The 15,892-nt window shown below is 37.6% G+C and overlaps 1 protein-coding gene across 2 annotated transcripts in view; it reads left to right on the plus strand.

Annotated features, from left to right (window-relative positions):
- The window catches only part of GRID2 (glutamate receptor, ionotropic, delta 2), a 730,075-nt gene that overhangs the window by 430,714 nt on the left and 283,469 nt on the right, over window positions 1-15,892 (plus strand). For both annotated transcript variants that reach the window (XM_014942655.1, XM_014942664.1), the window contains exon 3: window positions 1,398-1,682. In XM_014942655.1, the coding sequence (XP_014798141.1) occupies window positions 1,398-1,682 (285 nt within the window). The remainder of the gene's footprint in view (window positions 1-1,397; window positions 1,683-15,892) is intronic.

Below are 15,892 nucleotides of genomic sequence, written 5' to 3' on the forward strand. Positions count from 1 at the left end.
CTCTGTATCTTAAGGAGAATAATGCACTGGCTTCAGGAGAAGGTGGTTCTCTGCATTCGTGACCTCCAGTGCTGTCCATTGGCTACAAAGTCAAACTCTTTGTGGGCCTGAATGCGGAACTCTATTTCTCACACTGTAAATATTCCCACTGACATCAATAAGTGTTTGTGGAGTAAAACATTACTCACTGTGAGTAAGAGCCATATGATATGAGACAACAGGTCTGGCGCTAAAATATGTTTTCGTATTTTTAGGGAAATATATTCTCACATGTGGGTTTCTTGTTTTTGGCTGCACCTGTCGTGTGTGCAGAATATTCTTGCAAAATAAGTAATTGCACAGTTTAGTATTAGATATGCATATGTAAATACATATTACTCCTTACCATCCCATTATCTAATTTACATGTGTAAATGCAGGTTAACTGCAGGTGTAGCTTTGCCAGTGGCAAATTGAGTATTTCAAAATTTAGCCTTGGGTGTGCTCCAGGGAATTACGCTACAAGCCCGTGTTGTTTCTTCATTCAAGCTCCGAAGTCTGTTAGAAACCCAATATAAACATTTGACTCTGCTCTATTTCACGGGGTAGTACTTCAAAATTAAAGACCTAATGATTATTAATTCTTTTTATATTTATTGATTTCATTAACATTAATCATGATAAACACCTTTGATATTAATGTGGATGTCATTGGTACTGTAACTCAGCCCTCATTAACAGGACTGTTAGTTACAAGGTGTTATTTTTTACATAAACAGCTCCATGGCTTTCTTATAGAAGTAAGGAGGGCAAATTGTTCACTGAATTTTGAAAACGTTATGCTATTTATAAAACTAGCTTTTTGTTTTGTTTTAAAAAAAAGAAAAATAATAACTTACATAAGACTATTGCATATATTTCTTAAAACCCCAAAGCAACTTAGTTTTTGCTTTGACAAGTTAATGTACATAACTTTTGAAGACAACTGAATAGAATTACCAGCAAGCCTGAGCTTTTGTTTCTTCAGATTGTCTCTATATAATGCAAAGATCGTATTAATGGAGCTTTGGAGAGTGTTTATCTCCTTGGGTGGTCATGTTGATTTGGTAGCTGGAATCAGTTCTTAGTGTTCTTCAGAAGGCCCAGGGGTGTGTCTCATTTTCAAGGGGTAATTAATTTTGGGGCAAGGTGGATGGAGCAGTCTTCCTGCTGTCACCACAAGACAGCACAATGTGGATAGAGAAGCCTTGTGATTTTCATGAATTTTAGGTCTGAATTACTCAACGTGCAAAATTATATCCGTATTTCTCCTGATTGAACCTGTTGTGTTTCAGTTCCCAGTGTCTGTGTCTCAACAACAAAATAGGCCTTGTGTGCTGAACCGCTCTCATCTTGAATATCTCTGCGTTTTCTTACAGCCTGTGACCTGATGAACCAAGGCATCCTGGCCCTGGTCAGCTCCATTGGCTGCACGTCAGCGGGATCCCTTCAGTCTCTGGCAGACGCCATGCACATCCCTCACCTCTTCATCCAGCGCTCCACGGCAGGAACGCCAAGGAGCGGCTGTGGGCTCACCAGGAGCAACCGCAATGATGACTACACACTCTCCGTCCGTCCCCCTGTCTACTTAAATGATGTCATCTTGAGGGTGGTCACAGAATATGCCTGGCAGAAATTCATCATTTTTTACGATAACGACTACGGTAAGTATTTATTTAGCAGGGGGATTTTTGTCAGATTCGCAATTCTGTGGAAAGCAGTCACATTACATCTTTATAGCCTTCAAATAGATTATGTGAAATGCTGTCAGCATTTCACAGCACCTCAGAGAAATCTATTCTTAAAATCTATCAACGTTTACAGGTTTATTTGATAATTTCTTTGTTAGAGTTAGCTGATAAATGGAGAAATTATCTAGCTTTCTATTCTGCCAGTGTTTATGAAGCATAAAATTTTTTAGCAAGCTCTCTTCGGTTTTTGGACGATAGAAATAGAAGACAACAATGCAAGGGGCAATGTCGAAGTTTTTGCATTCTGTAGAATTGTTTGGTGTGTAGTGAATCTCTCCTGTTTAGCATATATTTGATGGCCAGAAGCTGAAGCAGTGGTGAATGTAGGACAGAGATCTTGGCAAGAATAAAATGCTATTCATAAATGTAAAACTTTGAGAGAACTTCTGTAGAGTGAAGAACTTGAGGAGGAGGGCCTGGAGAAGACAATGTTCCTTCTTTTTTGAGTTCATTCGGTGTTCCTGAAAGGTGCTGAATAGATGGTTGTTGTGTAATAGACTAAGTGTGACACAGACGGCGGCATCACAAGACTGCGCCATCCAGCTCAGTGACTCAGCTGGGTTTGGTACAGATATTTTCTACAGCTGAAGAGAGAACTGGACAGGTTTCTGTAGTATTAGGTGCCTTATCTAACTTAATGTTATGATCTCTTTCCTATGGAAAACTGCTTTGAAAGGAGACCTGTTTTGTTCAGATGCATCCATTATTCATAAATAATCACGACTGGTTTGGATGAACATTTTAAAACTTATTTTCAAAGTTAAATCTTCAAGTTACGGAAAAATGCTCACTTCAGCAAGTCACTGTGCATAATATCTGGTTCCTTCAGGTCAGGTGTTATTGATTTTTGTTCCCTGGCTACATAATAAATTCTTAAATTAGAAAGATAGAAAATGATGAATAGGATAGTTCCTATTTATAACAAAGCAGCACCTAAAAGCACCAGCCATAGGATAAGGAATGCACACATAAAAACCCATCCAAAAACCTTGCAGCAGAGTATTTTTATTCATGTTTTATGAGTTTGTGAATTTAAGTACCAGTGTACCTAAGAAGATGACCATAATCTTGCCAGATAAAATCTTTTTGCATGTATTTTGGGGTTTAAAAACCTCAAACAAATTTTATAATTAATATTTTCTAATAATTAAATTCATAAATACTAGTTTAAAATTTTTCAAGTATTTAATTTGAGAATGCAGTTCAGACACCAAGTCGTTTTGTCCTTGATTTCTGGGTAAGAATCTCATTATGGTGTGACTTAGGTAACACAGATGCCTGCCTGCAAGGAATAAATTTCAGAGCAGTAGCTCATTCAGTGACACATCATCCCCAGGCATGACATGTGGCAGATATTTAGCCTTTCCACGAGCTTCTGTGGTGTTGTAGACTCCTGTAGTCACAAGTAATGCCATGCAGACAGATTGGCAATCTGACTGATCAGTGATCACTATCACGTACTTCAGGAGAAGGTGAAGTCTGTCCCCTTTCCATCCAATTGTGTGGTTTGTACATTTTGGGTAGGGTTTTGGGGGATTTGTGTTGTTGGGTTTTTTGTTTCTGTGTGTACATGGATTGGGAGTAACACCATGAACAGAAAGATTTTTCATGCAACCTGAGTTTTAAGATAACCTGCAACTCTGAATAGGGCTATCATCTGTACAAAGGTATAATGTTTCTTTAAAATGTGCTAAACCCTTGATTTCAACAGCCATTGCTAGGGCAGCAAGCCATTTCTATATTCTCTTTATCCTTCCTACAGTTTCTTTATAAAATTTTATGTTGCTCATTTCATTGACTTTCTCCTCCTCCACTTTTAATAAGGAAAAAGGAAGTGAAAGTTTCAGATCACCATCTCTTACCCGAGGCCTCTCTTGTTATTTTCATTACCCGGAGAGTTGTTCTCTGTCTCTCCAATCCTCTTCTTGCTCGTGCTGGAATACATCTCTAATTCCTCACTACCCTGTTTCAGGTGAAATCATTAGGCTTGACACAGTACTTTGCCTGTTCTTAATTTTCTTAGCCAGTTTTTGATCTATGGCGGTAGCTTTCCTTGTACCCGTGATGACATTATTTTCTTACCAGTCCCTAGAGAGCAATCTTGCCACTAGATTATTATAAATCTTAACGAATTATGTCACTTTTCCCCCTTTTCATGCTATTTTATTGGTATACTCAAAGCATTTCCAGTCCGTTAGCAGTGCACATTTTTTCTTCCCAGGTACTATATTGAACGAAGAGGGGCTTGCACAGAGGGAGAGACAGAGAAAAGAGGTGTGAAAGGGTGTGAAAAAAAGGAGCCGGAATCACTTGTTAATGGATCATAGAATGGAAAAGTGTGAATTTTCCATTTTGTATTCATCCTGCTTTGAGCAGGGGGTCGGATGATGTGACCTCCTGAAGTCCCATCCAGCCCTAACTGTTCTATGACTCTGTGATGTTCGATAAAGCCATTCGTGCACATGGATCTATAGATGTGAAATACTTTAATAATACCCCCCATCATAGCATCAGTCTGGGTTTTATAAAAGCTGTCCCAAGAAGCCCAGAAGAGATTGGGGAAGGGAACATTGTGATTAGCTTCTGTGCCTGTTTTAGAAAGAAATCAAGACTGGACTCTCAAACGTGGGATGGAGGTCCAGGGGTAAGCCGTCCGGTTGGTCTAAGTGTCAGTGCAGCCAAGAGTGGCTGTAATTCCCTCTGGAAGATCCCAGTCCCATTCCTCAGCTTGCCTGAGAGGAGCTGCCGCAGTATGAGATGTATTTCTTTTCTTAGCTGGTACAGACCTAAAATCAAATTCTGACTGGAAGCTTTGCTCAGTTTAACTGCTCGCAGCAGCTAATATTAGACATTTTAATGTAACATTTAGTATTAAACATTAAAGTAGGTGGGAGATCAACACTTGCATGAGAATTAAATTCATATTAGAAAGAGATTATTGATATGTTCTGCACAGTCCTCTGCAGAACTGATACTTCTGCAAAAAGAGCAATTTCTTGCCCCAGTGGGTTTGGTTTTTTCTATGTGGTGATCTTTCCTTCTCAAGGTGTGTATCATAACATTAAGTGAGTCTTCATAGCAGTAAATGGCACTTGAGAAGTAGTGGGAATATAGATTCTGATGTGTGTTAATCCTCTCTTTTTTCCCATTTTTGCCGTCTTTTTGCAAGTTAGAAAACATGAAAACACTGTTAGACTGCTTCCAGCAATCAGCAGAGTTCCAATACTTTCCTTTCTGAGAAATTTTGTATAGTGATTTTTGACAAAATATTTTAGTTGTATTACTGAAATTATTTCCAGTAATACAAGAAAATGTGCATTTCAAATTTAAAATAAATTTTCCTGTAGTATAATTGGGCCCATGTCAAAGTAAATACTTGCACCTTTAAAAGAGTCTACAACAATTTATGTGTCAATTTATCAATATCATAGTTTTTTAATCCTAAGAATTTAATTGCTGTTGATTTTTATCTTGCAGTCTGTGATAGATTCCTTTTTGTTATCAGAGAGTTGGGGAATTATTTATAATTGGAAAGGTGTCTTTCTGCAGAGCCGGGAGTTATTTCCCTGATATTATCCTTTTTTTAAAACTCCCAAATCCTTTTTTTGAATATAAGTAGATAAGTATATTCAGTTTTAACATTTTAACACTTTTTCTATCTAAATGCTAGAATATTCAAGTCTACTTAAAGGTTCTTTACTAATAAAGTTTAAGTCTCTGAAAGAAGCAATTCTTTCATTAAGTCATAACCAGCTGGGTGTTGAGAAATGATGGAGAAATGCATTTCTGAAATAATTGACATCTAAGTTTTTAACTGATGGGTTTTTTCCAAGTAAAATTGTAGGTAGACTGACTATTCTAACACAAAGCAAAACAAAAGTTACCTTGATAATAATCAAAAAAGTATTTTTCTGCTGTTGGCTTAGTTAAGATGAGTAACTAGTGAAAGATTTTAGTAAAGCTGTAGTCTTTTGTCAGTGGCAGAGCCTTACCAGTAACGAATGTGAGGATAACGCGCAATAACAGTTAATGAGTGAGGAGGTAAGAAAAGAGAACATTTTAACTTGAGCAGACTTAGGTGGTGTTTGTATTTCATTTACTATAATTTTATCTCTACCTTTAGCGTATGAACTCAGGTGAAGTAGTGAAATTGGAATATGGGTTGTCTTTTTCCCCATCCTTGCTCTCTCCTGGAGTGATCTAGGTCAAACTCCCAGAGAAAATAGTGCAGTTAGTCCCCTTGTATTTAGTGTGTTTTGTTCCTTGAGATAAAACAAGAAAAAGGCCTGCCCAGGACATGAAGTCTGATTTTGTTTAAGGAAATTTCATATGAGTGTATTAAAAGTATTCAAGGACAATTCTGCGCTTCTTCAAATACCATTAAGGACAGTCTTCTTACACAGTTAAAGAGTAGGCGGCATGAAACACAGCAAAATTATGCAGTAGATTGATGCCTTTCTCAACCTGCTATTAAAATTACTATCCACACAGTACGTACGAGCCAAATTTACTTCATTTAAGCAGCCAAGTCGTCTCCTACTCTTTTTATTCTTGACTGCTCAGCTCAAACGGCAGGATGACTGTGCTGCTGAGGGTGGCTGTGCCTCTCCTCCTTACAAGCTGCTGTACAGACTGGACAGTTCCTCCACTAAGTCTCTGAACTCCGTGCTGACCATCAGCACCATTTTCAGTGAAGGCATTTCCAGGCTGGATACTATAAATGTATAACTTATACCTTTAGAAAGTGCAAAGGTTATATTTCTAAAAAGAGCCTCTGACATCTGTAAACATTTTGAGCAAGCTTTGCCAAGTTATTACATGTTTATGGTTTCATGTTCAAAGCAAACAAAATGCAGTTTGAAACAGCATGTCCTGCTTCACCCACAGACTGGCATGTGACAGTAGCCAGTCCCCAAATAGTAACATGAAAAAGACCCTTACACATTCAAATTCAGGAGGAGACAAATTATATAGACATTTGAGATCTGAATATGTGAATTCAGGCTATATAAGCAGAGTAATTGACCTGGAATCCCAGCATACTGTTTGTTTTTATCTCTGTGGTGTATCAACACAGGGCAAGCTTTTGTATTTCATATCTTACTTTTCAGGTAGTTTAACGTTCACTGTATTTTCCTGGAATACATAGATAACTTTCCTGGAGTAGTAATCATTGCGAGAACATAATTGTGAATTTTGTGCAATTTACTGCGTAGGTATCTCTACATTTCTAAGATGAGAGGGAGAAAGTCCAGCTGTTTGGAAATATTTATTTTTAATGTTTTGTTGGTGCCAAAGCAGATAGAAAGATTCTTCATTTTATCTACAAAGGCTGTGGTAATAAGATTGGTTTTGGAGAACCAGTGTTGTCTTATTTTCCTATTCTCTTTTGTAGCAGCAGCTATATTTAAAAACCCTTCAGTATTTTATATTAGTTAAACCAAAAAAACTTAAGAAACTCCACTTCTCTATCCAAATTTCTGGTCTACCCTTGTATTTTTCAATCCAGCATGCCTTTGATACACAACCATCACTGTTGATTTATGCCATGTTTACTGATTACAGGACTAAGATATCTTTGCTTACAGTTTTTTTGACCTTCCTACTAATACCACATATATTTGGCAATGGATACTTTCTATTCCCTTAGGTGGTAATTTAATTTTGACTTTTCTAAAGAAAAAACAAAACGAGCATTAAGGCTATGAAGGGAATTTGCTCTGTGAGGCTAAAGGAGGCATTCCCATAGCAAAAGGAGAATGAAGAAGTAATTGAAGACTTTGCTGAAAGGGAGAGAGGAGATTAACAGCAGGAAAGTTTAGAGGGCATTGTCTCACAGAAAATTCCTCTTGGATCTCTTCTCTTGCCCCTCAGCATACACAAGGCTTTCAGATTATTCGTGCACCAAGAAAGGCTGAAGGCAGTGGTGTGAGGTACCTGGTCATATCACTAAAAAGATGATGTGGATGCCCCATCCCTGGAGGGGTTCAAGGCCAGGCTGGATGGGGCTTTAAGCAACCTGGTCTAGTGGGAGGTGTCCCTGCCCATGGCATTGGGGTTGGAACTAGATGATCTTTAAGGTCCCTTTGAACCTAAACCATTCTATGGTTCTATGATTTTGAAGTAAGACACGAAATAAAATCTCAAGGAGGAGAGCAGTGAGATCTGTATTAGTGAGGGTTCTAGACTAAATAAAGAGGTCTGTGAAACTGTGAAGATAAGAGAGCATTCTGCCCATCCCTGCCCCAGAAAGTTATTTGTTTTCAAAAATAAATTGAGTATAATGCTATAGGATTGGATTACTGTTCTTTAAAGGTCCTGGAAAAGAAGGGATTATACCCGAAACTTGAAAGGCTGACCTGCTTGCAGAGAGGCTGCCTCCTGTGTTGTAAGAGGGGTGATATTCTGAGATAATGCACATCTGTACGTATGGGTCCTGCGTTCCTAGTATGTCCTTTAAAAAACATATAAAGTAATTCCATTGACACTTTCCTGCATACACATTTTCCAGAAATAAATATATGATGACCACTGACAAAGATGTGCTTGAAAACAACATTTTCAAATCATTTAAAGTTTTAATGCAAGTTTAATAAAGATTCATAAAAGAATCATACTCTCTTTAATCGATTGCAAATGTGTATAATTACCCTGAGGCTGTTTTCAGCTGCCTGATGACTATAATATTCTCAAGTCTGCCTCCAGACAGTCTTAAAACTGTTTATTACTCATCTGGCTCTTTGCCAACTTCCCGTACTCATTTACTTCACTGTGCCTCAATAAACATATAATTAATTCAAGCTTATTATTGAATCTTTTTTTTCCATTAGTATTTATTATGTCATCGAGATGAGGAAAGGAACATATATTCTTCATCTGTGTGACTTTAATGCATCACTTAATTATATTGCAAGTTAGCGGTTCCTTGTGAGAACTTTTGTAGCAGCTTGCTTTTGCTGGTTGACATTGCCACTGAAAATTGAATATACTTATTTTGATCGACTCGAAAATTATTGAACTTCTGAGATAACTGTATTATTCTATAAGATTTTTCTAGTGGAACAGTCGCCATGCTTCTGCTTTTTAACCATGTAATAGTTCGGGCAATGCATTCCAGGAGCTATAACTGAGTATGTAGAAAGGTAAGAGAGGGTTTGTCATTCGCTGATGTTGCTGTCTTTAGAGATGGAATGGAGAAAGTATTTGAAGGCTTGGCCTGACAGCCATCTGTGTTGTGCTAGTAAGGAAAGAAGACCAAATTTTTTATTACATCTATAATTTCAATGCTAAGGTCAAAATAAAACTGTAGGTGTTCTCCTAATATCTGTGCAATGGGCAATGACTGTAAATGAGGTGTTATCTCAAGATTTTGCACAGGTATGAGAATTCTTTTGTATATGCACAGTCTGCAAGTGTCAGAAGAAAGGTGATTTTTTTAAGAAGGTTTGACTATCTGAGCCTTCTGTCAATCTCCATAGCTGTTTGCTAAGTATTTTTAACTCTCAACACATTGTTTTATTATCTTCTCAGAAGTATTAAAATAGAATTTGTAAACTGAGTTTTTGGCAGCTAAATAAATGAAGTTATCAAAAGAGGAAGCTATTGAGCAAAGTTCTTTGCATGTTGAATGGAAGAAATTATACCACTATCGGAAAAAAGGCATGAGTTAGGCATAATAACATCATAAATGTCAGGTGGTATCATAAACTGAAAAGAAAGCTTCTCTCTGAGAGTTTTAAACAACACTCAAGAAAAATGGGAAGCTAAAAGACAGGAAAAAGCTAGAAAATATTTATTACAGTATTTCTAAATCTTAGTTTATTGGAATCCCTTCGTAGCTTATGTTCTTCACAGCAGCATCAGTCCACTCATAAAATATTCCAGCTCCCATAGTATAAACTTTTAATCAACAGAAAAAATTATTGAGGAACAGATAGATGCACAGTCAGAGAACAATTTATTTTAAGTCCAATTATAACACAGGTAGTGACACTTGGTTTATTACCAAGAGGACTGCAAGGACAGTCAATTCACTGTTCCCCATGACCTCCTTGGAAAGGGATCATGGTCCCTCATGCTCATGAACAACAACAGGGAGCAGCAGGGACCTACAGAGAGAGTTGGTGTATCATACAGACATAAGTATAGATTACTTGCTATTAAATCAGGGCATATATCTCGGCAGAGGTGTGGATCTCTGTTGTACAGATATATAGGATTTAAGTATAGTTTTTCAAATTTGGTGTGATTTTTAACAGGAGAGTAAATGCTGAAGATAAACAGTGCAAGGCTCTAAGACTTTATCATCTTTGGAGGCACTAGGCAGGGAAAATTCATTTCTTTGCAAGGGGCTGTTTTACTCAGACAAATCCTAGAAGCCTTTTGGAAATCTCTAATGCAAACTGTAGTAAAAAATAAATTGAATGAAGAGGTAGGAAGCAGGTTACACAGTCAAAAGTACGTGATGATAGAATTTATTGGCTTGTCAGCCTCCACTAGTGAGGACTAATCGCAATCTGACTCCCTTTCTATTTTTGAGAAGCTAAGGTAGCAGCCAATACTCTTAAGGATTAGTTCTAGCTTCAATGTTATTTATCTTTTTTATCCTCTGTCTTTTTTTTTTTTTTCTCTTTCTTCCAGGTAAAAAACCTCAGAAACTCAAAGGAAAAAAAATCTTGTGTCAATCACCAGTAAAGTTGGAAACTTATCTTGCAGGATTTCAAAACTGGAAAAGTTATAATCTTTCTCCCAACATTGATTCAGCTACTTGAGGCTGTCTATATTGATTATTTTTTTTTGTTTAAAGGATAATCTCTGATAATTGATATATGGCATGAAACCAAAAGTAGCTAATGTAAATGACATTTGGATGATCCTTTAAAATAAGAATCACATAGGCATTTCCGTAGTGCCGCAGTAGTTCACACCAAAAGACAAAATTGAAATTACATGGTTTTGAAATGGAAACATCTTCCAAAGAGAAAACAACCCCAAAACATACATTAAGTATATTTTTCTTTCTTTTTCTCAACTGGATGATATTAAAATCTTGGGAAAATTTCTTTTCTTTTTTTTTGGATATGTGAAATTTCAGAAAATTGCAAGCAAGGGAGGAAAAAACAGTAAAACAGTCATTCTTATAATTTAGAAACTTTCCATTTACCCCAAGAAATATCATCCCTGCTTGCCAGGTTTCAAAAATTTTGATAATATGAGATTTTCATACGTAATTAAACATTTGAGCTTAAATTTACTTACAATGAGTTTGAGCTACTGCTATATTCTCTGAAGCTAGATCATCCAGATGAAACAGCTCAGGTAACTGCTCCCTCTCAGTTCCTAAATGCTAATATGTAACAGCTTTGTAGATGGTTTTGGTTTTTTTTGTTTATTTTGCTTTGGTGGTTCACTGAATTACATACAAGCTGACTAATGAGAGGGAATCCTACTGCTGTGAAAGTAGGATGAAGGACTGTTATTGAATCTTGTAACAGCTTTGTAGATTTTTTTTTTTTGTTTTGTTTTGTTTATTTTACTTTGGTGGTTCACTGAATTACATACAAGCTGACTAATGAGAGGGAATCCCACTGCTGTGAAAGTAGGATGAAGGACTGTTATTGAATCCTCATGCTAAATTGTTTTTTTTCTCAGTCTAGATCTTAACCATGTTAATAAATATGTGTGCAGGAATGTGCTTTGTTCAAGGCTTTAAGCAGAACAGTGGCACCATCAGAGTCCGGCCAGAGCTGCACATCTCCCTTGCGTGCAGTGCATTTCCATAATTAATAGTTGCTGTCATGTTAGCCATCACTCTGTAAGGAAGAATCACTGTGCTAGACTTATAAAGCTTTCCTGATAAGAATTTGAACAGTGTAATTTGTTATACAATGGCTTTTCTCATCAGCTGTACAAATAAAGTGGTCTTTTGTGTAAATCAGCCAGCAAATATTTATGACAGGTGCATTCACCTTTACTGCCGCAGCTGAATCAGTTGGTATTTGTCATCTGAACACTGTGAGGAAAATGTTCTCAGATCTGAAAATGGTATCAAGGGGAGGATGAGCTAATGACTGTAAACCAGGTTTGAGATAACCAAAGTGCTGAGTAATGGTGAGTGCCCTGTAATTTAGGTGGAATGCGACAGAGGTGGATAGATTAATTTATTACCATTGGTGAATAGTGCCATCTTTCTCTTCTCCTGGTCATAGTACGATCTGAACATTTTTTAGAAACTTTGTATTTACATCTACTGTAGATTTCTCATTTTTAATAAGGGTATAAGAGGTACTTAGCATGTGAGTTACTTAATATTTGCTGTTTATTTTGTACGGCTTATAAAATCTTTACTGCACATACATACTGTTTTTCCTGCATAAGATGCCTGAACTCCAGCGTATTTTGTTCTAGGATGTCCTGATCATGAGACTTCTCCAAGCTGAATTAGGGGACTTGCTCCCTTTGAAATTATTCCTCTGCATAGAAACAGAGATGGCAAGAGAGAGTTATGTAGGGCCAGAGAGAATAAAGAAGTGAGAGGAACATCTGATCCAGTGATAAAAAAAAAAAGACTCCTTGTGGAAGGACTAGATTTATTTTTTATATTAAGACCAGGTCATGGAAGTCAGGAATCTTCTTTTACGAGGTGTATCACATATACAGCATAGAGATCTCAATGAAAAGAGAGAAAAGACACAATTTCTTCTGTAATCTCGTGTTGAGAAAAGCTGTGCATTTAAAATCCTCCTGATCACCTGAAAATATTGGCTTCTCTTCCCTATCACTTAGCTGTGCATATTTTCTGCCACGCAGCTGCTGAGCTTTCCATTAAATGATGCTATTGTTTATTAGGTGAGGTCTGAGTGTTCTTGCCAGGTTGGTCATTTGAGGAGATTTAGGTATAGGACCCACAGTCTGTGAAGAACGTTTAGCTCAGCCATGATCATGATATGCAACAGCATTTAAGATACTTACCAGTTTCTTGTGGTTTTTCCAGTATCAAAAAGATGAAAAGATTGCGTGGGTTTAGATGTTTTCACTTGTTTTGGCTTGTGTTTCATTTCCTAAGTTCTTTCTTAGGCCAGGTCCACAATAACTGGCACAGTAATTAAAAGCCTGTGGTAAAGCTGGCACCTGAATTTAGGTCTCGGCTGGAGTCGTGTCATGCTGAGTACCTGCATTTGGCTATATCAATCAGATCTTCAGACCTTAGGAGGCCATGGACCTTGCGCTCACCCACACAGGATATTGTGCACATGCGTGTCAGCTGCAGCCAGTCTGCTGTAACTAGTGTTGGACCTTGTGTGCACCAGCAGTGCAGGGCATAAGACCTTCCTATAGACCTCTGCCTTGTAGTGGCATGGTTATGTATGGGTAGTCAGGGAAGGTCATTTCCAACAGAGTCCTTGATAAATTTTGCTTGCCTTGCTCTTTGTTTATTAGACTTTCTAAGCCAGCTTCACAATCTCTTAGATCAGCCACAATTTTGATTAAAAAGAGAATGTTTGGTAATGTTTGACTTAAATTTCCAGCCTGGTTTAACCCTATAGCTGATGCTGAGTATCTGACTGCAGAATGGTACTATGTTCTTGTGTAGAGTGGAAGTGATGGCTGTACAGTGAAAAAAAACAGAAAACATAACCCTAACAGTGACACGAGTTGGGAGAGGAGATAGCAACTTTGGCTCTAGCATTGGCCTGTGTCTCTGGTAAATTTGGCTTTCATCAGTAAGGGGAATAATTAATACTGGTGATAATGGGTAGCTTTTCTGCATTTCTGGAGATGACTATGACTCATCTGATTTAAATAGAAAATAGAAATGCATCTTCTGGCTGGGCAACAGGTTGGCTAGCGAATTCAGGGCGAGAAACACCTGTGTTCCAGACATGAACAGTCCTGTCTCTCCGTAGCGGAGCCATCTGTGCCACAGGTTGCTTGCCAGATTTTTCTGCAGAAGGAGTTTATCTATTAGAAAGATGATTCCACAGTGCAGTGTGGATATGTGCCACTTTCAGACAATCCACGCAGGAAAGATAATGCTGCCCATTCAGTGTCAGCATCTGTTCTTTGGCATACGCTTTGAATATGATCGTTGCTAGTGACTTGCTGCTGAAATATTGGAAGCACCATCATGATTTAAATAGCATTTAAATGGCAGGGGTGTTTCTATATGCTCTCTGCTGTTTCATAGCAGCAGGTGACCATCACCAATATCTCCATTCTTCTACTGGGTAAACCGAGGTATAAACAAAGTTGGTATTTATTTCTGGCCCACAGCTTTGTGTTGTATCAATACCAAAGGCAGAAGTAGTAAAGAAGTTTTATGAATCCTGGTTTGGTATCATTTCCATTAAAATGGTTCTGTTTTCCTAAAAGTATATTACACAGATACCATACTGTTGGCATGGTCACCTAATAAATGTAGAACTGTAGAATAATACTAGATCTCTATCCCTTTTGGACCTTCCTTTGGTGAAGATTCAATATAATTGTTCCATTGTTTACATTTCAATATATATAACAAAGCCATTTGATCCTATAATCTGGTTGCTGGGACAACACACATTATACAGAATATCAACCAATAACTCCAGTGTGTTTATAAATTCAGGTCGAGTGAAATTACTTTCTTGTTTTGAAAAGGACTCTGGCGGTTCCTATCCTGTTCTGGTTCAGAGAAGAATATATGGATTTATGCTTATAGAACTTAAGTTTTTTAAAAGACTTTTATAGCCTAAGTAACTCTTCCCCCTCATTTTGAAGGTGTGTCTAGATCCTGTTTACATGTGTTCCTTGTACTTCAGTAATTCTGCCTCCAACTGGTCAGTTTTATTCAGGTTTTATTCCATTTGTCTGGATGTTGTGATTAACTCCCAGAGTGGGTGAGCCCCAGGAACTTTAGAACTAAAGTGTTAAAGTAAAAAGAAGTTATTTTTACCATTTGCATAAAACTAGGCTTATTTGTAGCAGTTCAAATAATCTTGTTGCTTCTTAAATTGGCATTTAAAGTGCCAAAAAAATTCTAACATCTCTGATTAGATTGAATTTAATTTTCCTGATTTAGATATTAAATAGAAGCTGTAATTAGTATCTGATTCTCTTATGGAACTTTATTTTTAGGGTAAGGCTGTATTTTATTCGTGTTTAAGCTATTCTCCAAGTGCTTAGTGATACTGGGATTTCAGCAACGTCTGAAGAATGGGTTGCAGTGCTGGATGCCTAAAATAGCTTAAACACTTAAAATACCATTTCTTTCCAGTTCATGGTATTTTAGAGCTCTAGACACGTGACCCAACTTGCTGATTGTGACAGTCTGACTTCCAAGACCAACCCTGTCAAATTATTTTTATGTGCTGTTCGATTATAAGCTATTACATAGCTATATCTTTATAATTTGAAGTACCTCGGTAATCCGGCAACAGAGGAGGATGGTTATTTATAATACTCCTTAGTTAGTACTGATCTCTGCTGGGGAGACAGGCAGAATGTTTTCTCATCTATGGAGGCTGAACTTTGTTTTCCTTATGCTATTGCTTGTGCCTTAAAATAAGCAGATCAAGGTGTGGATGTCTAAGCCTCAGATCTTCTTGATAGGGCTGATGGACTTCTGTGAAACTCAGAACTTCTCGGATATCTTATTTAGCCATAACCTGAAGTCAAATGCCAAAATCACCCATGTTTATTAGAATCTATATGTTGCACCCCCCTCAAATCCTCAAATGTATAGCTCAGTAAAAGAGTATTCGCTGGGCTAGGAAAAGAGGAAAGTTTGAATTTAGTTTTGGTATAGTTTTTCCAGCATAAATATTTTTACCTTAGGTATTTCCAGCTTTTCCCTCAAGGCCCATCAAATATAGACACTGGAGTACTCCTGCTAAGGTTCCCTTTGGACCATGTAGTGTTCATCTGCTGTGGCTCCTAGCCAGACTTTAGTTGCATTGATTTTATACTTTCACCTTCATAGTTCCATGTTAGATCCGCATGTGACATCTTCATAATCTTCTCAAGGGTGTATCACACAGGTTTCTCTGTCATGTTGCTGGTGCTTTGCTGGGGGTTGGGAGTTAGATAATTCTCGCCCTGCAGCCTGGACCTTCAGCCACATTTGCCTCATGTTTGCAGGAGTG

Source organism: Calidris pugnax, unplaced genomic scaffold, assembly GCF_001431845.1.
Source record: "Calidris pugnax isolate Ruff unplaced genomic scaffold, ASM143184v1 scaffold15, whole genome shotgun sequence".
Taxonomy (NCBI): domain Eukaryota; kingdom Metazoa; phylum Chordata; class Aves; order Charadriiformes; family Scolopacidae; genus Calidris; species Calidris pugnax.